General features: G+C 40.4%; 1 protein-coding gene across 1 annotated transcript; it reads left to right on the forward strand.

Moving 5' to 3' along the window:
* The first annotated feature begins 7994 nt into the window (after nucleotides 1–7994).
* LOC117238931 lies at nucleotides 7995–9065 on the forward strand. The gene is made up of 3 exons (XM_033504136.1): nucleotides 7995–8210; nucleotides 8325–8652; nucleotides 8782–9065. The coding sequence occupies exons 1-3, from the start codon at nucleotides 7995–7997 to the stop codon at nucleotides 9063–9065; spliced, it is 828 nt and encodes a 275-aa protein (XP_033360027.1).
* Nucleotides 9066–24888: the final 15823 nt, after the last annotated feature.

Genomic DNA, 24888 nt, shown 5'->3' on the forward strand with positions numbered 1-24888 from the left:
ACCGAAAGCCCCTAATGACTGGACTACCTGTTACGACGGACCAGATTCGCAGGCTGAAGCTAGACCTAAACGCTAGATTCAATTAGTTATCTAAATTAAGTAATATCCACTTATTTATGATACTTACTTATAAGTTATACTTACCTATAATAAGTATTAACTTATTATAAGTAATCAGCCATGTCACTGCGCCACGCCAGAAAAATTACTGAAAATTCTCAACGCGAGAATTGATTGTAATTTTACAAATAAATAAAAAAAAAAAAAACTTAGGTGCCAATCCAATATTATCGTCTACATATAGACGGTTCAACAAGATGAGACAGTAAACGGAAACACAGTTCGATTGTTATGGCTGCAATGGTTGGACCGACATATACATATTTTACAAATTTTATTATCTTATTATCCATATAAAAATTCGTAGTATAATAATCATTATTTTCAAGTATTAACACGTTGACTGCCACGACACCCGTATTCGGGTGTCTGCAAAGTTTCTGACCAGGTCGCGTAACCCATATTCGGGTGTCGCTTATTTGACTACTTGCGAAGGAAATACGAAAATGGTTTATTAAAGATACAAAAAAAATTATTTAGAATGTAAAACCTTAAAGCATTCTATACGTAGCTGAGGTTGGTCGGGACAATTTGGCCAATAAGTTGTTGTTTTTTTCAAATTCTTTTGTGCCTTTTTCGGTCCGTTCGCGTCTTTTATTTGCATAACATAGTTTGCATGCGCGTTTAATGCTTCTTCCGAAATCATTTTTCCGAACGGCGATATTATGCTGACTCCGTCGAAGACAAGGATTTTTTGTATTTTCAGACAACCTTAATAATTTTGCAACTAATAATTGTCTAAATATTCTAATATTTATATTTTTCCTTGTTGCAATTTTGTAAACCGTCAAAGCGTTTACAACAGAAATTCCCAGAAGGAATTGAATGCCAAGTTTTCTGTATTTGATTCCTTTTCTAATTGTAGTGGCATAAGAAACCATTTGGTCGGAATAATCTATACCATACTTTCCTTCATTATATTCAACGACAGATAGTGGTTTTAATGTTGCCAAAAAATGAAACAAAAGATCATTCTTGAGACCACCACTTGAGCGACTCGTATTACTAAAATATCGATGGGAGTGTCACGTAAAATAACACAAGAGAACAACAACAACAAAAAAAAAAAAAAATAGAAAAGAAACTTTATTTTTCTTCTAATACAATTCACAATTTTTCTTCCGAGCTCTAAGCGTAACTTTTTAAGACTGATTCTTACAACTCGACTTCCGATCGGATTCGGTTATTTGTCTTTTGTCACCCTTGAATATCCCCACTATCCTTGAGTTTGTTAGGCATCCGCGATCGCCGCCACGCACGCCTTCTCCTCGAATATTCGGCGGAAGGATCGTTGGGATATTGATGGCTCATTAGGCACTTCGGCGATATACATTGTCGCCGAGTGCCGCCACATCTTTATCTCCGATTTTAAAGTGAGCCGGTCGTGACAGCGGCCTGGTCTCTGATGTGGATTGACGTTACATATCCCCCTTCTTAGATTGATTTTGGTCTTCCAAAATCTTAGTGTTTCTGCAGATTATGTCTAGGTCAATTGGCTTTTCTGGTAAAATTACTGTTTGCGTGTTGGCTAAATATATTATAGTTATGAAGATTATCCTGAAAAATAAGGTTTTAAGCGTTTTCCATTAATTTTCTTGATATTACCTTCTATTAAAACCTCATAATACGGTGTTTTAACTTTTTCAATGGTGTAGGGTTCTAACCATTCTATGTCTGATTTATACTCTTTATAGTCATTATGTATTAAAATTCTGTCCCCTTCTTTAAATATTGACTGTGGTTTTATTATTTGTCTTCTCTGATCTCTTTGATATCTTTGTTTACTTTTAATCAATTGGTCGCGAGCTTTCGAAAGTCTGGAATCCCATTCTCATTTTCTGAATGCTACTTCGTCTGCGTAAGTGCGTTGTGGATTTTGTGAAATGATCGAGGGTAAATTTGCTTTATATCCGAATGTTAATTCAAAAGGTGTATAACCGGTCGAATCGTGTATCATCGTATTGTAGGCTAGGCATATGAAGTTTAAATGTTCGTCCCATTCTTTCCCTGAGTCCTTTTAAACACATTTTAACATATCTGCTATTACAGCGTGAGTTCGCTCTAATGATCCATTACTTTGGGGGTGGAAGCTAGTAGCTTTAATGTGTTTTATTTTGAAAGCTTCTTCGTATTTTTGCATTAAACTACTAATAAAATTTTGTCCTGTCTGTCAGTATTTTCTTAGGCGCTGAGAATATGTATATGTAATGGTCTAACAGGGAATTCCAAATAGTTTCTGTTTGTTGGTTTTTTATAGGAACAAGGACAAGGTATTTTATGAGTTCATCGTGAATGGAGAGTACAAAGGAATTGCCTCGTTTCGTTTTCTTCAATGGTCCTAATATATCCATTGCTATCTTGTCATTTGGTTCCAATGATGTGTCGGTTACACATGGTTCTTCTTTAGGTCGAATCCTAGTCATTTTTGCGGTTTGACAGGTCTCACAAGTTTCTATTCTGGTTTTTATTCTGTCCATTAGATGTGGGATATTATATTTGTCTCTGATTCTGTCGTACGTCTTTTGTATTCCGGGATATCCTATCAAGTCATGATTTTCTTTTAGTATTTGTTCTATCTCTTCTTCACTTAAGCTCTGTATTGGTTCGTAAGCAAACTCTATGTCGTCGCGTTGGTCATTGAAAAATAAAAGAAGTCTTTTTATGCGTGCTTTGTCTTGTGCGTTTAAGTTGTTGTCTCCTATTCCTGTCTTTCTATTTGTTTTGAGTACGTTTGATATTTTCTGTAACCATGCGGTTTCGTCATATGGGCCTAGATATGTTTTTGTTAATTGGAAAAAGTAGTCCTTGTTGGATGTTAGTTTTAATAATTTTGGTATTTCTTCTGATTTTTCCCAGTCTTTGAATTGTTTTAATAAAACGTCAATTTGTGTTATCGCGTGTATTCTGGATAGGGCGTCAGCGGCCGTGTTTTCCTTTCCTTTTACGTAATCTATGTCATATTCGTATTCCTCTAATCTTAATCTCCATCGAATCAATCGGCTGGAGGGGTCCTTGCAGTTGTGTAGCCATTTAAGAGCTTGATGGTCTGTTTGAATTTGGAATTTGCGGCCTAATATATATTGTCTAAGTCTTTTAACTGCCCAAACGATAGCTAATAATTCTTTTTCAGTCGTTGTATAATTTCGTTCAGGAGGGTTTAATGTTCTTGAAATGAAACAACAAGGGTGTCCGTCTTGAGAAAGGATGGCTCTTAAACCTTCGTTACTGGCGTCCGTTGTCAACGTAAATGCTTTCGTATAGTCGGGATATTTTAATACTGGCGTTTGGCATAGTTTTTCTTTTAATGTATCGAAGCTAAGTTGTGTTTTGTCAGTCCAGTGGAATGGCGTGTCTTTCTTAGTGAGTTCAGTAAGTGGTTTTGCTAGTTTTGAAAAGTTACGAATGAATTTTCTGTAATAACCTGCTAGCCCAAGGAAAGATTTTACTTTTGTTGGGTTCTTAGGTTGTCTAAAGTTTTTTACTGCTTCTATATTCTTCGGATTCGGTTTGACTCCTTCACTTGTTACGGTATGTCCAAGGTATTCTAATTCCGGCTTTAAAAATTCGCACTTATCTGGTTGTATTTTCAGCTCTAATTCCCTAAGTCTTTGTAGCACGATAGCTAAGTTTTGGTTGTGTTCTTCTACCGATTAACCAAAAATAATAATATCGTCCAAATATACAAAGCAATGATTGTTAATAAGTCCACGAAGTGCAGTGTCCATCATTCTTTGAAATGTCGCTGGCGCGTTTTTGAGTCCAAATGGCATTCGATTACAATGGTAATGTCCTTCCACAAGGAGATTGCACGTGCTAAATGCAGTGTACTTCTTTGATTTGGGATCCATAGGAATTTGGTGGAATCTCGGGATAAGTCTAGGGCGGAAAAGAATTTTGCGTTTCCTAACTGTGATATTATGTCACCTATGTCGGGTAGTGGATATGCGTCTTGGTCCGTAAGTTCGTTAATTTTTCTGAAGTCAGTTACAATTCTCCATTTCTGTTTTCCGGAGGCGTCCTGTTTCTTTGGTACAACCCATACTGGGGAATTATATGGAGAGTCGGAAGGTTCTATAATGTTTTTCCTAAGCATTTCGTCCATCTGTCGCCTAATTTCTGTTTTGTGGCATTCAGGGGGTCGGTAGGATTTAGTGTTTATGATTTTGCTTTCTTTTAGCGTAATTGTATGTTTAACAAGTGAAGTGCATAGTAAGAGTTCTGTTTCGAGGTTGAAAGCGTCCAAATAATAAAGTAATATCTTTTCAATTGGTTCTCTGGGAGCTTTTTCTATATGTGAAAGTCTAACTAGATCTCTGAATGTAGAAATTTGATCGTAGGTGTTAGAATGTTCGATAGAATTAGTGATTTTTAAGTTGGACTCACCACTATTGATAAAGCATACTGGAGTCGGTCTTCCTTCTAGGTACACTGTCTTTGATATGGTTTGCCCAGGTAATATGGTCGTATCCGGTTGTAGCAAAATAATATTATTGTTTAGTTTTAATTCGTCGTTGGAAAGCTCGAATTTAAACTGTCGTAATGCGGGGAAACCTAATATTCCATCTTCTATTAGCGGAAAATCATTATCTATTACATAGAAGTCTATCTTTTTGTTAAACAGATTTATAACGACGCGTTCTGAAGTTTCGAATTCAGAGTGCCCCATTGTGAATTTCTTCATAGGTACCGGTTCTGTTCTTGATATCCATTCTCGCTTAAGCAGGTTGATTCCTGCCCCTGAGCCGACAAGAAATCTTCGTTTCGGTTGTCAGACTGGTCCAAGGAGCACTGTCGGGAGTTCTCCTGTAGTTGCATTGATCCTGATTCTTCTGTTTCCATCTTGATGAAGTTGATTGGGGGTGCTCGTTGTTGTAGGCCTGGTGTTCGAAAATTTGGACATTGGTTTGACCTGTGTTCAAGGCGTTTGCACTTGAAACATTGTAGTTGGGCTCGTTCTGCTAATGGTGCATGTCCGGATTGTTGAAGCGTAATTTTTGGTTGCTGAGCTAAAGTATGTTGAATCGGCTTGGGTGGTGTGGACGTGGAGTTTGTTACTGGCCGTGGTTTGTACTGTAGTCGATCATTGAGGCGAACGGTCTGTTGCTTGCTCTCTTCTGTCTTCACGAAAATATCTTTCGATTTCGGCGGCGCGTTTCTCGGCTTCGATAACATTGTTACGCCACGAGGCTTGCCACAGGCTGTGTTTTCTAACCGTCGCTCGCGGTCCTACAACGTCGCAAACGGATCGTCGCGGCTGCCCGGCAAACAAACATTGTAGTGGCAAGCGCATGGTTCATTAAGCAGGGCGACCTCCAGAAACGTCGACTCGTGGCCGTTATTTTACCTCGCGTAAAAGAATGTGGCGTGATCCGAACGTAGTGGGGGTCGCCTTCCAGAAAAGACGAAAATAATCGAAGGACGTGTAGTTCCTTCTGACGAGTCGAACATGACACTTCGACAAATCTGACGAGCAAACGAATTTATCTAGAGATCAAAGTCGAGTCAAATTTCTGTAACATCTTCATCATATTATTGTAAAATATATTGTTCTATGTTAACCTGTTAATACAGTGTTACATTCATTAAACCACCTCTGTTATCCTATCCGAAACAGGGGAACGACTATTTCGCGGCGTCGATTAACATAATCGTAGCGAGAATTTACGCCTCTCGCTGACGCGTTCTCCTAGCGGCCGCGTCTCTCCGCGAACGGTCGTAACAAACATTGTGCGGCGGATTGGCAAGTAGAACTTGTCCTATCTCTGTTTTTAATCCTCGAATGAAATCTGTTACTGAATCTTTCAGAATTCTGTCGCTCATGGCACGTCTGGTTATTTCGTCTGGGTATTCGTTAGTAATACTGTGTTGTAATTGTATAATTTTCTAAAGCGAATAATGTAGCTTTGTACGTTTTCGTTAAATCCTTGTCTTATATCTCATAATTGGTCTTGGTTTTCACGAACCGAAGCTTGAGAAGCTACGTTCTGTCGTAATGCTTGATATAAATGTGCGTATTCTGAGATATGTATGTATTGCCATAGCTGCTTTTCCCGAAATTTTCTCAATCTTAATCATTTTTAATAGTAAATGCTGTTCACTACACATTACCCTCATCTCTTTGACTTCTTTAATAAATTCTTCTACTCCTATATCGTTTTCACCGTTAAGTTGTGGAATACATTTTAATGCGTCTTTAGCTTTAAGCTCTGGTCGTGTAAAACATTCAGGGACAGTTCTGTTCTCGGAAGGTTGAGATGGTGTCTGAGGTATTTCATCTATAGTTGTTAAAAACCTGGCTTCTGATATATTTCCCGTAGTTATTCTTGCCAAATTATCCCCCATTAGTGCGATCTCTGCTGCGAGTTTTTTTTCTCTTTCGATTGCTGCGTGTTCAGTTTCGTCAATACGTCGTGTGGGTATGCCAATTTGTTGTGTGAAAGTCTCTAATATAGCCTTAACTGTTGGGTCTATCCCACTACTAGTTGAAACAGTGTTAACAGTCTCGATTTTATCCTTTTGTCGCGTTGCCATTATTATTATACTGTCTCTTCTCGTTCTGTATTTGGCGAAAGAATCCAGAGTTTGCTCACCTTGATCGTTTAGCCCGTAGGAAAGGTTCCGTTGCGGCGTTCTCTTGTCGAAACGTCAAAAGTGTCTGCTCTGTTGCAATGGTCCGTTGATCCTCAATCTTCAAAGTTGACCGTAGCCCGAAATGCGTAATTTCGTTTTTTTTAAGTTGATGGATCCTGGCAAGATCACCAAAATGTCACGTAAAATAACACAAGAGAACAACAACAAGAAAACATAGAAAAAGACTTTATTTTTCTTCTAATACAATTCACAATTTTTCTTCCGAGCTCTAGGCGTGACTTTCCAAGACTGAGACTTACAACTCGACTTTCGATCGGATTCGGTTATTTGTCTTTTGTCACCCTTGAATATCCCCACTATCCTTGAGTTTGTTAGGCATCCGCGATCGCCGCCACGCACGCCTTCTCCTCGAATATTCGGCGGAAGGATCGTTGGGATATCGATAGCTCATTAGGCACTTCGGCAATATACATTGTCGCCGAGTGCCGCCACATCTTTATCTCCGATTTTAAAGTGAACCGGTCGTGACAGCGGCCTGGACTCTGATGTGGATTGACGTTACAGGAGAACCTAGCAGAGAACGCTTGGTACTGCTGTACGCGTGGCCTGAGGGAGATTTCTTTGAAAACACGCGTGGCAGTCAACGCGTTAAAACCGTTATTAAATATTTATTTAATTAGTCTAAAATTTGTAGTGCAATCATCAAAAGCTAACGAAAGAATCACGTCTAGACTTTACAAGCATGCCGCAAAGTAACAGTGTCATTTGTATTTATACAGCATTAGTCTGTTGTTGTCAGATTATTCACAGTGTCGCGGAATCGGTTATCGTTGAGTCGTCTTTCGGATACGTGATACACATTGTATAGACATTTACTGAAACAATGCTTTTGTCTACTGTTGAAGTGGTCACCACTTCTAAGAAAACTCTACATCTGGTCTTTTTAGTTTTCTCAAGCAGTGAAGCCATCGACAGCGCGTAGACAAAAGACTGCGACGAAGTCAAGCCATAAACGGTAGACAGGTGACGTTGGCTTCGGGGTTTTCAGTTATTGGGTAACACAGCTAGCGTGCGGATCTGGACCAGCTCAAATTATATTCTTACTTATTACACTTCTATTTAAATATATTTTCTGCCTTACAATTTATCCACGTGTTTTCTCTGTTTACACATCGAATAACCTCAACAGGTTATGGGCCCAGGGCTGTAAATTTCAAGGCAGCAACGTGAAGTGAATAAATTGTTAAAGTGTTGTGCTTAATAAAGTAAGGGATAGTGCTAAAATGGAATCAGCATGTGCGAAGATCGAGATGTTACGTGGCGAAGAAAATTGGCTCCAGTGGCGTTTTGTTATGCGTACACTTTTGGAGGAAGATGACGACTTGATCAACGTGTGTGAAGGGAATCTGTGTCATCCAGGTAACAGCGCGGAGAAAGAAATCGCCCGTGAAAGATTTTTGAAAGCAGATCGGTTAGCGAGAAAATTAATCGTGACCTCAGTAGGAAGGAAACCGTTGGATCTTCTTTTATGTTACACAACAGCACGTGAAATGTGGAAAAAGCTGAATACAATATATGACATGAAGTCGGATGAGAATTTAAATATGGTCTAGAGGCAGTTCTTCGATTTTACATGGGAAGAATCTGAAAATGTCTCTTACAACCTATCAAAGTTGGAACTGATAGCGGCAAAGATGAAAGCCCTTGGGAGTGAAATTGGCGAGAAAATGCTGATAACACACATTTTATCGGTGTTACCAAACAAATTTGATCATTTTCACAATGCGTGGGATTCCGTGGAAGAAGGAAAGAAGACCTTAGACAGGCTTAGTACTAGGCTGATGACGGAAGAAATCAGATGGAAGAAAGACGACCAGGAAACATCGGTGGCACTGGTAACAAAAAATAACAATTATAAAAGGGAACAGCAGAAGCAGTCAAGTAAACGTAAATACGAGAAACAAAGACCAAGCTGCTTCAATTGTGGAAAAGTTGGCCATCTAAAGAAGGATTGCTTTAGATGATTTATATGCAAAAGGAAAGGCCACACCAGTAAAAACTGCTTTAAAGATAACAAAAGAAGCAACAGTAGAGACAACCAGGAATCTAGAAATCAAAATCGGGATCACAGCGGAATTGGTCCATTAGGAAGTACCTCAGCGATACAAGCGCCAAACCCTGATGTTTGGATAATCGACTCAGGAGCTACGGATCACATGACAGGACGACAGGAATGGTTCAGCGTCTTCGAAGAATTCGATAACACGGTGAAGATAGAGATAGGCGATGATACGTTCATGGATGCGTGCGGCAAAGGAAAAATCAGAGTAGAGACTTTTGTGGGCGGCAAATAGGTAACATGTACAATGAACGATGTTCTGTACGTATCAGGTATGAAAAGAAATCTGTTTTCGATTAGATCTGTCGCAAGAAGGGGCATAGATTTCTGTGGAAATCAAAGGTCAAAGGAAGGGACCAATTGTATATTTTTACAAAATCAGAAAATAATAGCAAGAGGTTCTGTTATCGGAAATTTGTATAAAGTAGATATGCGAGTTATCATACCGTCAGTTTATAATTTTAGCAATAGAGCAGAGTCAAACGCGGACACATTGCAGTTATGGCACAAACGGCTATGTCATCAAAACATCAGACACGTTAAAGAGTTCTTAAAGAATTTAAATATGAAAGTTGTAGAGGATAACTTCTTCTGTGATGGTTGCGCATACGGGAACAGCATAGATCGAGTTTTCACGAGAAAATCAATTGGGCGACTAAACCTCGCGAAATTATTTATACGGATGTATGTGGACCTATGGAAGTCGAGTCATTAGGCAAAAAACTATATTTTCTTACATTTAAAGATGATTTTTCCAAATTCACAAAGATTTACTTCTTACGACGTAAGTAATTGAAAAATTAAAAACTTTTTGCCTAGAAGTTGAGAATCAATTTAACGATAAGATTAAAGAAATTCATAGTGATGGAGGGAAAGAATTCAAAAATAAAGAGGTCAAAGAATTTTTAAGAAACCAGGGAATTAGGCACACAATTAACGTCGATGCTATATTTGAAACCAAATCTACCGCTGTTTTTATGGGCCGAAGCCATGAACACAGCAGTACATGTCATAAGTAAGACGGGGCCGAGAAGACAAGACAAGAAAACACCATATGAACTGTGGTACGGGAAACCGCCGAATTTAGAAAAGTTTAGGGTTTTCGGTACAGAGTGCTTTGCACACATACCTGCGGAGAAGAGAACAAAACTGGACAAAAAGGCTAACAAAAGATATTTGGTAGGCTATTTAGATGACGGGCGAGGGTATCGAGTGTACGTGCCAACAGTAAGAAATGTAATATTAAGCCGTGACGTAATATTTAAGCCCGAACTAGAAAGTGCGAAATTTATTAATTTAAGTTTACCGAAAATTGTCGAGCGCGAAGATGTGAGTGCGCAGAGCGATAGAGCATGTATGTATGAAAGTGCAGAGAATGAACATGAAAAACAACCTCATGAAACTAGCGACAATGTGAGACAATTGAGAGATAGAGATAAGATCAAACGAACCGATTTTTATGGTAATCCAGTAACGTACGTAGCGGAAAAATTACCGGTGGATTTTAACGAAGCGATGAGTTCCGAAAAGAAGGACTTATGGGTAACGGTTATGAATTATGAAATGAAATCGCACCATGAAAATAAGACATGGTAGAAAAACCATTTCTTGTAGAAAAACCAAAAGATAAGTGGAAATTAGTCAAACGAATTTTGCGCGACATAAAAGGGACCGCAGACATGGGACTCTTATATACAAAAGCAGGCAGTCTCGAAACCTTTAGCGATGCTGACTATGCAGGCGACAGAGAAGCAAGAAAGTCGACATCAGGCGTTGTATATAAGTATGAGAATGCGGCCATCACATGGCAATGTAAGTGTCACGACCGGCATACTTCAAATCCGATAGACTGACGATAGAGATAAAGATGTGGCGGCACTCGGCGACAATGTATATCGCTGAAGTGCCTAATGAACCATCAACATCCCTACGGTCCTTCCACCGAAGGTTCTAGAAGAAAGAGCACGTGGCAACGATCGCGGACGCCTAGCAAATGCATGGACGGTGGGGATGTTGAGGGATGACAAAAGAAAGTAATCGGATCCGATCGAAAGTAAAATCATAAGAGTCAGTCTTAAAAAGTCACGCCTAGAGTTCGGAAGTAGATTGTAAAGTGTATTGATGTTAGAAAAAAAAATAAAGTTTTCTTTTTTATTTTTTACCTCAAATTCCTTTTTTATTTTGTTATTTTACGTGACATTTTGGCGATCCTGCCAGGATAGTGAAAAGTGTTTGTTCGGAAACCAAAAGACATTCATCATCTACGGAAGATCGATTGGGACTACGGTCATCCGCAACAACAAAGTAACTATCACGAACCAAGTGAAGTAACAATAAAAGGTAAACTGAATTCCTTTGTACGTTACCGTGAAAGAAAATTTAGCTTCAGTAGCCAAGACTCGTCTTCGTCTGAAAATTATAAATCAGCGCAATAATGTCTAAGACAAACGAATCTCAAACTTCAACCTCAACTGACCCAATGTTGCGAGCAATATGGGACAGTATTCAAACACAGAACGACAACATTGCCCTTTTACGAGAGGAAATGTTACATTTGTCTATGCAAAATGACGAAGAGAACAGACACAGGGCAGCAGAAATCGAGAATCTCGGGAAAACCGTTGCAGCGCTACGGACTGGGTTCGGATCCCCTGCGACCGATGAATTTGCTTCCATTATCACCGAAGACAATGAAAGTGTGTCGACAGCAATCAATCGCACCGTGAATATGGCAAAAGCACGCAAACTGTCAGGGTTAGCAGCTCCAGACACCCCACCTGTCCACTTCGACATCGAACAACCCGAGGTGGAAGAAAGAGGTTATTTTTCGCCCGCTCCTCCCACTCTACAAGCTAAGGATGCAATACGCTACATCCCAACGCTCAACGGAGATGATGATGTAGGAGTTGAAGACTTCATCAAAGAAGTGAGAAGTATGAAGGATCGCTGTATGGAACAAGATCTATTGCTAAAAGCAATAAAAGTGGAAAAAATCGTGGGGAAAGCAGCCCAAAGTATTTGCAACATTCCTATTGAGAGTTACAGTAATCTGTGCGACGCACTGAGAAATAACTTAGCAGCACAAGTGACTTCGGATGAGTACCAAGAACAATTACGAGAGTTGAGACAGGGACGCGAGGAATCAGTGCAAAGTTTTAATATTCGGTTTAGAAGAATACTCAACCGTTTGCTGTACGCAGTAACCAATGAGTACCCACAACCACTAACACGTAAAATTATGACTGAAGAAATCACGAAGAAGACTGTTCGTGTGTACCTAAAGGGACTCAGACGCGACATAGGGCGAATACTATTAAGCAGTGAACCCTTGAATCTTCCGGAAGCTGAAAAAAAGGCAGCCGATGTAGAACGCTACTTGCGAGAAGAACGACAACCTAATTGGTCATGTAATCGCTTACCTTCGGTTAGTAATCGCCCCGACAACCAGCATATGCAGGTAAGACGATCTAATGTACCATCAAGATCGTCTAACACGCCAGTAGCTCAGAAACCTGCTACATTTAACCAAGTAGAAAATAGATCACCTGCTGAACGCGCGCAGATGAAGTGCTTCAAGTGCGGAAAGCTGGGACACATTGCCAACAAGTGTCAAAATTTTCTACCACCGAGCCAGCGCGATCGACCACCCGCAAGGATTCAGGCAGTCCAGGAATGGGACGAAATACAAGAAACAACATCGAACCAGGAGATGGACGAACCGTACGAGACATACGAGTCAACATCGCCACGGGAAGATTACTCGCAATACCTTTGTCAACCCGAACCGAAGAGCGAGTATTCCTGGTCGACACAGGAACAGGGATAAACCTGGTGAAACGTAACAAAACTGTCAACGCGATACAAATAGGGCCTAAACAAAAATTTTCTATGGGACGAGACAAATACGAAACTAACGAATACGTAACGAAACGAATTTTTGGACAAAATCACATTTTTCACATAGTACCGAACAATTTCCCTATTATCGAAGACGGAATCATTGGGCTACCATGTTTAGAGAAGTATAACTATTCAATATCCAATGACAAAATCCGATTAAACGACAAAACCATTTTATTTCAGAAACCAATACATTTGACTCCTGGAGAAAACAGAGTTCAAACAATCTATTTGGAAGGCAAACCAACTAAAGTATGTTTTATCAACACTGGTGAGCAAAACGTTGAAATTTCTAGCAATATTCAAAATTCTCATGACTTTTCCAACGTATCAAAACTAAAAAGCCTAGTGAGAACAGATCACATTGAAAAACCAATCCGTGAATCCATCGAAAAGATTATCCTCCATTATATTGACATCTTTAATTTAGAAACCGATCTTTTACCCTGTACTAATTTAACTCAGCACACAATTTCGTTAACCAAAGACAAACCAACCAAAGACACACGATCGTATAGACCACCGGAATGTCACCGTGACGAGATTTCGCGACAAATAGGAGACATGTTGAAGAAAAATATTATAGAAGAATCCGAATCCCCTTATAACTCTCCGGTATGGGTAGTTCCGAAAAAATTAGACGATTTCAGGAAACTAAATGAACTCACAGAACAAGACCCTTTACCTGATATAAACGACATTTTAACACAACTAGGAAACGCAAAATTCTTTTCGGCACTTGATTTATCCTCAGGATTCCATCAAATTCCAATGAACGAGAAATCTAAAAAATATACCGCTTTTTCGACACCACAAGGGCATTTTCATTTCAATCGAATGCCATTCGGACTTAAAAACGCACCCGCTGCCTTTCAAAGATTAATGGACAGAGCCTTAGCTGAACTTGTAGGAAAATACTGCTTTGTTTATTTGGATGACATAGTGATATTCGGAAAAACGATTCAAGAACATAACGAAAACCTCACGATAGTATTTCAGAGACTCAGAGAATTAGGACTTAAATTGCAACCGGACAAATGTGAATTCGTAAAACCGGAATTAGAATACTTAGGCCATGTAGTTTCATCCGAAGGAGTCAAACCAAACCCCAAGAAATTAGACGCTGTAAAAAACTTTCGATTACCCCGCAATGCCACGGACGTGAAATCATTCTTAGGTTTAGCAGGTTATTACCGCAAATTTATTCGAAACTTTTCCAAAATCGCGAGAAGCCTTACAGACTTAACAAAAAAGGACACACCATTCCATGGGACTGACAAACACCAGATTAGCTTTGATACTTTAAAAGACAAACTCTGTAATTTCCCAATATTAGCTTATCCAGACTTTAACAAAACCTTTACCTTAACTACCGACGCAAGTAACGAAGGACTAGGAGCAATACTGTCGTAAGACGGTCATCCTTGTTGTTACATTTCAAGAACACTGAATCCACCCGAACGAAACTATACCATGACAGAAAAGAAACTCTTAGCCATCGTATGGGCCGTGAAAAGATTCAGACAATATTTGTTAGGACGACGCTTCATTATTCGAACCGACCATCAAGCTCTTAAGTGGCTACACAATTGTAAAGACCCTTCTAGCAGACTGATTCGTTGGAGACTTACACTCGAAGAATATTTTTTTTTTTTTTTTTATTTATTTGTTGAAATTACAATCAATTCTCGCGTTGAGAATTTTCAGTAATTTTTCTGGCGTGGCGCAGTGACATGGCTATTTATTTACAATAAGTTCATACTATTAAAGCTAGGTATAATTTATAGGTATTATAAGTAAGTGCATATGCTTAATTTGGATAATTAAGTGAATCTGACGTTTAGATCTAGCGGGTAGTGCCTCTTCAGCCTGCGAGTCTGGTCCGTCGTATGGAGTAGTCCAGTGATTAGGGGGTTTTGGTGTTTGTTGATTCTTTTGCTGTATCTGTTGCTATATTTTGCTATTTCCTCTTTGACGGTGGGTATCTTGAGGTCGCGGTGTATTGTTTCATTGGTTACATACCAAGGTGCGTCAATTAGGGATCTTAGCGTTTTCGATTGAAAGCGTTGGAGTATTTCTATGTTGGAGTTGCTTGCTGTTCCCCATAGTTGGATTCCGTAGGTCCAGACAGGTTTTATTACGGTCTTGTAGAGGGTAATTTTATTCTGTATATTTAGTTTGGAGCGTCGGCCCGTGAGCCAATAGAGTTTTTTTAGTTTGTCCTTTAGTTGCTTCCTTTTATCTGAGATGTGTGTCTTCCACGTTAGTCTCCTGTCCAGGGTCATGCCCAGGTATCGGACTGTGTCCCTGCTAGGAACTGTTGCATTGTTGATGGTGACCTGGGGGCAGGTTTGTTTTCGGAGCGTGAAGGTTACATGTGTGGATTTCTTTTCGTTGACTTTGAAGCCCCATTTGTGAAACCACTTTTCCATGGAGTCGAGACTTCGCTGGAGAGTGGATGAGGCTATTACCGGGTCAGCGTGGGAAGCTAATAGCGCTGTGTCGTCTGCAAATGTCGCTATTGTTATATCATTTGATATAGGTAGGTCGGCAGTGTAGATGGAGTACAGTAGGGGTCCGAGGACACTACCTTGGGGTATGCCGGCTTCTATTGGGAATGTTGCGGAAGTGGCGTCTAGGTATTTAACCATGAATTGCCTATTGGTTAGGTAAGATTTTAGGATGGAGTAGTAGGGGTGGGGTAGGATCTTTTTAAGTTTGTATAGTAGCCCTTCATGCCATACTTTATCGAATGCCTGTTGGATGTCTAGGAAGACCGCTGAGCAATATTTTTTCTTTTCGAGTGTTTGGCTGATCGTATGAGTTAGGCGGTGGATTTGCTCTACTGTAGAATGATGTTTTCGGAAGCCGAATTGGTGATCTGGGAGTGTTTTCAAGTTCTCCAGGATTGGAAGGAGTCGGTTCGTGAGCATCTTCTCGAATAGTTTGGACAGGGTAGGTAAAAGACTGATTGGGCGATAGGAGCAGGTTTCGTATATCGGTTTACCGGGTTTGGGGATGAGGGTAATCAATGAGATTTTCCAAGCCTTAGGATAGTGTTCCAGGCGAAGGATAGCATTAAAAATCGATGTGATGAGTGCTATCCCTTTTGTGGGAAGTTCCTTGATTGCTCTATTGCCTATTAGGTCGTGTCCTGCTGCTTTCTTGGGGTTTAGGCGACTGATTGTTTCTATAGTCTCAGCAGAGGAGAAGGGTTCGATAGGAGGGGACATTTGGAAGGGGGTGTGCAGGTATTCAGTAACGTCCGCGGCGGTTTGGGGGGAATGGGGTTTGAATACTTTTGACAAGTGTTTTGCAAACAGGTCGGCTTTTTCTATGGGGCTTCGCGCCCATCCACCTTGCGGACGGCGGATAGGTGGGATTATTTGTGGGGGGCGTGTGAGTTTCCTGGAGGCCTTCCATAGTGAGTAGTTGGCGTCGGCTGTGGGGGACAAGCTGGCGAGGTATTTATGGAAACAGTCGTTTTTATAGTTTCTTAGGGTTCTGGATAGCTTTCTAGTTGCGTTGTTAAGTTTGCGTTTGTCCTCCGGTGTTCTATGGGTCTGCCATACTCTTCTTAGTCTTCGTTTTTCTGCTATTTTTTTTAGTATGTAATGGGGATATTCTTGTTTGCTGTTAGATGGCTTTGTCGGTGTGGAGAGGCGGATTGCGTTTATTATGCTCGTGTTTAAGTATTCCGTGGCTGCTTCGATATCTTCCTTTGTTTTTAGTGGGGTGAAGGCTGAGGTTGAGTGTGTAAAGACTTCTCTGAAAAGCTGCCAGTTGGTGTGTTGGTTGTGAATGGTGCCATTAGGTGTATTCTCGATGATTGTTGAACTGACTGTTGCTATCACGGGAGAATGATCAGAGGAGAGATCAGCCGAGGAGTTGATCTGGACGTGTCTTGATGGGATATTTTTAGTTATGAAGAAGTCGAGAAGGTCGGGTATTTTGTTGGTGTCAGTGGGCCAGTATGTGGGTTCGTATGTGGTGAGGTAGTTGAGGTTGTTGTTTGTTATGCTGTTTAAGAGGTTTTTGCCTCTTGCTGTAACCAGTCTGCTGCCCCATTGGATGTGCTTGGCGTTATAGTCTCCTCCAACTATGAATCTGTTGCCCAGGGTGTCCAGGAAGTTATCAAAGTCTTCTTTGGCGATGGAGTGTCTGGGAGGGCAGTATACTGCTGAGGTGGTGATTGAGCCATGACAGTCTTCTATTGCCACGTTTGTTGCTTGGAGGTAGTCTTTCTGGAATGATGGGAGTTCGTAGTGCTTAATACTTGCTTTGATTATTATTCCGGTGCCACCGTGGGCCTTTCCGCTGGGGTGTTGGGTATGGTAGAATTTGTAACCATTTATTTTCAGGTAGCTCTTGTCGGTGAAGTGGGTTTCCGACACGAGCATTACGTCGATTTGCTGGTGTTTTAAGAAGAGTTCTAGTTCAAGTTTGTGTTGCGCTAGACCGTTGGCGTTCCAGAGTGCTATGCGCCTTGATTTTATTTTGAGTCGGGGCGTGCTAATTTTTCCACGATGAGTGTTAGTAGCGATAGCAAGTGATTTATTTGCTCAGATTGTTTCTCTATTAGCTTTTCAAGCCTTGAGGAGTTGTCTGTGTTTGGTGGGTTGGGGTCACTGTTTTGGGGAAGGTTCCTTTGGCTGTTCGGGTTATTTTGGATGCCTTGTACTGCTTGGGCAAAGGAGGTTGAGGTGGAGATGAATTTGGTAGGACTGTGCGTTTGGTTGCTTGAGGGGGTTGGGGTAGTCGTGAATTTCGGCGGGCTGGGTGTTTGGTTGGATACCTCTTTTGCTCTGGGCTTAGGGTACCTGTTCGTGTATAGTGTTTTATATGCTGGGCAGCCTTCGTAGTTGGCAGGGTGGTCTCCTTGGCAGTGGATGCATTTCGCTGGGGTTTCCGGTGATTTGGCGCACTGGTCAGTGGAGTGAGAGCCTGCGCATTTAACGCAGCGGAAAGTATGGTTGCAGTATTTCTGCGTATGACCGTACCTTTGGCACCTTTTGCACTGCACTATTTCTTTTTTCACGAGCGGTGGTTCGATCTTTACTATCGCGTTCATTAGGCGACTGATGTTATATATTTCCTTATTGTTCGGTTTTTGTTTAATGTCTAGGAAGAATAAGGATAACGGGTCTTTCGAGACTCTATGCCTTATATTACTTACGTTGACGACTTCGTGGCCGAGTTTTGAGAGTTCGTATTTTAGTTCGTCTATATCTGCTGAGTGGTGTATGTTTCGTAGGACCACCCGGAAAGGCCTTTCCTGTTTAAGTTGGTAGGTGTGGAAGTTGGCGTTCAGGGTCCTGAGTGTCTTGGTGAGTTTTCTGTAAGCTTCTGGGTTCGTCGGTAGTATTTTCACCTTGTTGTTGCTTATCTTGAGGTTATATTCCTCCTTGCTGGTATCTCTCTCTAGGGACTTGGTCATTGTCTGTATGTCAATGACGTCGTCCACAAAAATTGGTGGGGGAGGGGGGATTCTCTGTGAGTGTTGGTTTGATGGCGGTTCTACGATTTCCATGGCGTCGTTTGAGGATTCCAATACGGCGAACCTGTTGTGTGTGTTTATTTGCGTTGCTGGTTCTATTTTCCTCTTCTTTGTAGTGTTAGCGTCGTTAGTGCGGAAAGTTCTGCTACACTTCTGCCACGGGGGGGGTAGCTCGGGGTAGCTGCGAGTCTGCTCCGGAGAGCCTGGTCGCGGTTGCTGGGCCATCATCGAGCTAGTTAATTCGGAATGAACAACTAGTCGTGAGGCTGTGAGGCTAGTATTCGTGTTGGGGTTAGGTGCGTGGGATTTTCTTCTCCCTAGGGGGTAAGGGGCACTTAGCTGTGTTCTCTTTCGACGTTTGGGCGACACGTGTTGTTTTCGAACTACGCTGGGCACTAGAGACACGTCTGCACACTTCGGCACTCCACAGCGAACTGACTCGAAGAATATGACTATGAAATCGAATATACAAAGGGTAAAGATAACACAGCTGCAGACGCTTTATCTAGAGTTCACGCAGTAACTCGCGACGAAGTAGTTAACCTCGACCTAGTAATTGATCACACTAATTCATTCAACGCATGGAAAGACAACAACGAGAATCCGAAACTCTTAGAAATTAAACCAAATGACCAAACATTTTACCAATTAACTCGAAACGACTTAGGAGAATACGACGAGACACTTTGGATCAGAAGACTTAACAAAATTCTTAAAGATACAACAAAAATCGGCATAGGAAATAACGATTTCACTGAATTAGAGAAAACACAGATTAAACTCATGCTAATATATTTTAACGACACGTACAAGAAAATTACTTATGCACCTAATCCTATCTTAAAACTAGACGAAAACGAAATAATACAAGCAATAAAGGAAAACCATAACGACACCGTAGGACATTTAGGGATACAGAAAACGTATCAACGGATCAAGGATAAATTCAAAATTTCCGGACTTTTAGAAAGAGTAGAAAACTTTGTGAAAACATGCGACACATGTCAAAAGGAGAAACTAACACGTATCAGACCCAAAGAATCCCCACAAATCTCAGACACGCCACTTAACCCTAACGACAAAATCGCTATGGACATCATAGGACCGATGACGAAAACCAAACGCGGAAACCAATACATACTTTCAATACACGATGAACTTACGAAATATCTGATACTAGTTCCCTTTAAAACGCAACGAACTGAATCCATAATTAACGCGCTCATTGAACACTATATTTAAATATTTTCGGCACCAAAAACGATCCTAATAGATCAGGGACAAAATTTTGTTAGTGATTTAATGACGAAATTTGAAGAAGCTTTTAAAATCAAACACATCAAAACAACTTCATTTCACCCACAAAGTAACGGATCCCTCGAAAGAACGCATGCCTCAGTTAAAGATTTAATTCGTACTGCATTACACGACAATGACAAAGAATGGGATGGAGTACTTAATTTCATTTGTTTAGTGTACAACACCGCGAAACATGAAGGAACAGGATTCTCTCCCTTTGAATTGACCTTTGGGCGAAAAGCTAACTTACCTTCCGCAATATCCAAATTTCCCACACTTACCTATGATGATATGTACTCACTTTGGCAAAAACAGTTGAATAAATATTGGGAAACAGCTCACAAAACACTTATTCAGAATAAGCAACGATACAAGCGAGACCAAGAAAGAAATATTGTTAAAACTCAGACTGTGTTTAGGAAAGGAGACTTTGTTTTAATTCACAACGACCATAAAAGAGATAAGTTGGACATTGAATGGTTAGGACCCTACAGGATTAACGATGTGAAAACTCCTTATTACATTATTTCTATCGACAATGCTAAGAGAAAGATACATGGTAACCGATTGAAAGCGTACTTTTTTCAGGATAATGCTGACCCTAGCACTAGTAACAATACCCTTAATTAGTTGCCTTAAATTCACGGGATAGGAATTACGCTTTGTAAACAAACCCAACCAATTCACGATCGAAAACTACAACATGATTACGCCTCTGAAATTATTAGCTTCTCGAACACTAACAAATATTGTAAAATTGCTATATTTAAGATTAATGAAATAACTTTTGTACCATCACATGCAGAAAATCAATTCATAGCAATCCCTGAAAAAAAAGCGTAAACATATCCTTTGATCTACATTTAAATAATTCCATTCTACTACGATCATAGAGGACCAAGATCAATCTAACCAGGGGGGTATGTCACGACCGGCATACTTCAAATCCGACGGACTGACGATAGAGATAAAGATGTGGCGGCACTCGGCGACAATGTATATCGCTGAAGTGCCTAATGAACCATCAACATCCCTACGGTCCTTCCACCGAAGGTTCTAGAAGAAAGAGCACGTGACAACGATCGCGGACGCCTAGCAAATGCATGGACGGTGGGGATGTTGAGGGATGACAAAAGAAAGTAATCGGATCCGATCGAAAGTAAAATCATAAGAGTCAGTCTTAAAAAGTCACGCCTAGAGTTCGGAAGTAGATTGTAAAGTGTATTGATGTTAGAAAAAAAATAAAGTTTTCTTTTTTTATTTTTTACCTCAAATTCCTTTTTTATTTTGTTATTTTACGTGACATAAGCGACAACAATGTATAGCTCTATCTACGACCGAAGCTGAGTATGTCAGTGCAACCTCAGGAGCGAAAGAAATTATGTGGCTAAAGAAAATATTTCCTGCATGTAAAATAGAGATCCTTAAGTATATGCTATGTGTAGACAATACTAGTGCCGTGAAATTAATTAAGAATCCAGAATTCCATCAAAGAAGTAAGCATATTGACGTAAGATATCATTTCTTGCGAGATTTATACAATAGAGGCGAAAGTGATGTAATGTATGTAACAAGCGAAGAGCAACTGGCAGATATATGTACAAAGGCGTTGCCAAAACCAAGATTTGAGTACTTAAGACAAAAGTTAGGTTTGAAAAATAAAAAAGATATTAAGAGGTAATTGTTTGTAGACATGTAGAGTTTTTAGGAAGGGTGTCGAAGTGATTATTACTTCTCAAAGAAAAAAAAGGGAAAAACTCTACATGATCTGTTTAGTCTTCTAGTTTTTTTCTAATAAATTAATTTGTATGGAAAAGAGAAAGGTGGCTGGCAAATGTACTTGTGAAGGCATTGACAAATTAATTTTCAGATATTTACGACAAGAGTTAGAAAAATATTAAGAGATAATTTGTAAATTTGAGAAATTTGTTGGGATGTAGAGTTTTAGGGAGGGTGTTGAAGTGGTCACCACTTTTAAGAATCAGTTCTGCCCGAGCAGTCGAGCTAGGCGGACGTAAAATATAGTGCTCCTGACATAGTGCAAGTGAACCAACCAAGGATGGAAAAAGTTCCAACGATAAGAATACTAAATAAAGGAGAAACATACACTATAAACAGGGCAGTAGACCAACAGTGCCCAATCAAAACAATAAGTGAAGTACAGGACTGCTCAAATACAAAAGAAATAGAAATGGAAATAATACAAGAAGACGACGTAAAGAGCAATACCAACAAGGATCTACCACAACATAACGAAAGCTGGAAGACTGTAACTCCCAGCAAAAAAAGAAAAATAAACTCAAACATAAACGATAGGAGGACCACAGAAACAGAAAGACAACAATGGCTACAGGAAATTCCCACACAAAACTCCTTCAGCTCACTGACAGAAGAGATGGACACAGACCCTACAGAAAAACCAAGAACACACACGCCTAAGCCACCGCCAATCTACATAGACGCAAAAATAATAGACCCCCTCATCGACCTGCTAAACAGCACGGCAGGAAAAGAAAACTACACTATCAAACAGCTCAAACTGGACCAGGTAAAAGTACAAACCAATACCCCAGAAACCTACAGAAAAGTAACTAAAGCGCTAAAGGAAAAAAACGCTGGGTATCACACTTACCAACCAAATTCGACAAGAGCTACAAAACAGTAATCAGAGGTCTACACCCTAAAACAAACACAAACAAAATATGCGAGGAATTGGCCAAGATCGGACACCAGGTAAGAACGATCAACAACATAACCAGATTTGACACTAAGCAACCACTACCCCTATTCCTAATAGAGCTAGAACCGAAGAGCAACAACAAAGAAATATTTGAAATTAAAAAAATCTCAAACACAATAATCACAGTCGAGCCACCCAGACACAAAAAAGACATACCACAATGTATGGGGTGTCAACAATACGGACACACAAAAAACTACTGCAACAGAAACCCGGCGTGCGTCAAATGCGCAGGGAAGCACCTAACAGTGAACTGCCCACACACGGGAAAAATAAACGACGTAAAGTGTCACAATTGCGGTGGAAATCACCCAGCCAGCTACAAAGACTGCGTAGTCAGAAAACAACTACAAAGCAAACTTTTCCCGCCGATTCGAAACAGGACATACAACAATCGCCACACGCAACAGGACAACACGAAATCTTTGCCAACACCAAGTACACAGTATGTAATGAACAATAACCACACCAACACCAACACCATTAGAAACCGAAGCTACGCGCAAGTAGTCAACCGGTCGTCACCCCCAGATAATCAAGAACAGAACAACCACAGCAACGACGCTACAGAAATCAAAGAGCTAATAAAACATTCCATAAAAAACACCGAAATACTCACAAAAATGATAAGCGACCAAAACGAACTCCTCAGACAGCAAACACAGCAGATAACAGTCATGTTACAATTGCTTACTAACATGATGAGCAAAAAATAAAAATAGACACGCTTAAAATAGCAGCCTGGAACTCTAACGGCCTACAACAAAGGGCCCTAGAAACTAAAACATTCCTGTACAGCAATAACATCGACATACATATCGAGTAGTAACTCGTCTCAGAAACACACCTCACAATAAAAAGCTACATAAAAATACCGCACTACACCATATACGACACCAAGCATCCCTCAGGGAAAGCACACGGAGGAACGGCAGTAGTAATAAAAAAACGACATTAAACATCACCTACACAGCCAGGTCAGTAAGGAACATATACAAGCAACCACCGTTACCGTACAGACTAACAGCAACCAACTGCAGTTGTCAGCAGTATACGTACCGCCGCGACGCAAAATCACAACGCAAATGCGGGAAGACTACTTCCGACACTTAGGTGACAAGTATATTGCAGCGGGAGACTATAACTCAAAGCACACACTATGGGGATCAAGAATCACCACACCTCGAGGCAGAACCTTGGAAAAATACATCAAAAATTATAACCTCAATATATTATCCACAGGAAGACCGACATACTGGCCGACGGACCTGAGCAAAATACCTGACCTGCTAGACTTTGCAGTTACAAAGGGACTAAACGCAAATAAATTAAACATAGCACCAAGCCTCGAGCTTAGCTCCGACCATACGCCCATAATAATTACATACAGAAACAAACCAATACTTTACAGCAGCACAGAGAAGCTATGCAATAAAACCACCAAATGGCAAACATTCAAAGAAATAATAGAGAGCAAAATCAGCTGCAACATCCCACTGAAAACACCTAAACACATCGATCAAGTAGTAACAACACTCACAGAAACTATCCAAGAAGGCAGGAGTTCCGCAAGGAAGCGTCCTAGGACTAATTCTATACACATTATACACGGCCAACATACCAACAACTAACAACAGCAAAATACTGACATTCGCGGATGACACAGCTGTACTAGCCAGGCACACTAACCCTGCAACAGCAGTTACATTACTAGAAGAACATATCACAAAGGTAGAAAAGTGGCTTCAAGCAAAACAAATCAAAGCAAATCCCGAAAAATGCAAACACATTACGTTCACACTGCGAAAACAGAAACCACCAAACATTGTACTAAACGGCACACGCATAATACAAACAAGGCAAGTCAAATACTTAGGACTCCACTTAGATTCACGACTCACATGGAAACAGCATATTAAAGCAACAATACACAAAATACAGATGGCAAGGAGACAAATGTACTGGCTAACAAGTCAAAAATCCAAACTAAGCATAGAGAACAAACTAAAAATATATAAAATGGTCATAAAACCAATCTGGACGTGCGGAATAGCACTATGGGGAACAGCAGCAATGAGCCATATAACCAAAATAGAGACAACGCAATCGAAAATGCTCAGAACAATAGTAAACGCGCCATGGTGCGTTAGGAACGAGGACATTCGGAAAGACTTGGGAATACCAACGGTCAAGGAGGAGATTAACAAAAGTGCAAGAAGGCACGGAGAAAGAATAGCAACGCACTCAAACCGGCTGGCAGCGGAAACGATCGACACATCAAACATAAAAAGAAGATTAAAAAGGAAATACCCAACAGATCTCACAAAGGACATAACCTAACAAACACGATGATGGTACCCCGCCGGGGGTAGCCACCCACATGTTATATTAGCACACCGCTATAATATTTTACCAAATGTCCTACTGGACAATTTGTAAAATTGTAAAATAAATAAATAAGAAACTTCGAAGAAAACTCTACATCCGGTCTTTTTAGTTTTCTCAAGCACTGAAGCCATCGACAGCGCGTAGACAAAAGACTGCAACGAAGTCAAGCCATAAACGGTAGACAGGCGACGTTGGTGTCACGTAAAATAACAAAATAAAAAAAGAAATTTGAGG

This window comes from Bombus vosnesenskii, unplaced genomic scaffold (assembly GCF_011952255.1).
Source record: "Bombus vosnesenskii isolate JDL3184/JDL3185 unplaced genomic scaffold, Bvos_JDL3184-5_v1.1 scf7180000013763, whole genome shotgun sequence".
NCBI lineage: Eukaryota > Metazoa > Arthropoda > Insecta > Hymenoptera > Apidae > Bombus > Bombus vosnesenskii.

What these genes read in the sequence shown, in the direction of transcription:
- LOC117238931 (XM_033504136.1), top strand. Translation starts at nt 7,995, where the DNA reads ATGGAATCAGCATGTGCGAAGATCGAGATGTTACGTGGCGAAGAAAAT. An exon ending in GAAAATTAATCGTGACCTCA is followed by an intron (nt 8,211 to 8,324) that starts GTAGGAAGGAAA and finishes AATATGGTCTAG; the next exon opens with AGGCAGTTCTTCGATTTTAC. An exon ending in GGAACAGCAGAAGCAGTCAA is followed by an intron (nt 8,653 to 8,781) that starts GTAAACGTAAAT and finishes ACTGCTTTAAAG; the next exon opens with ATAACAAAAGAAGCAACAGT.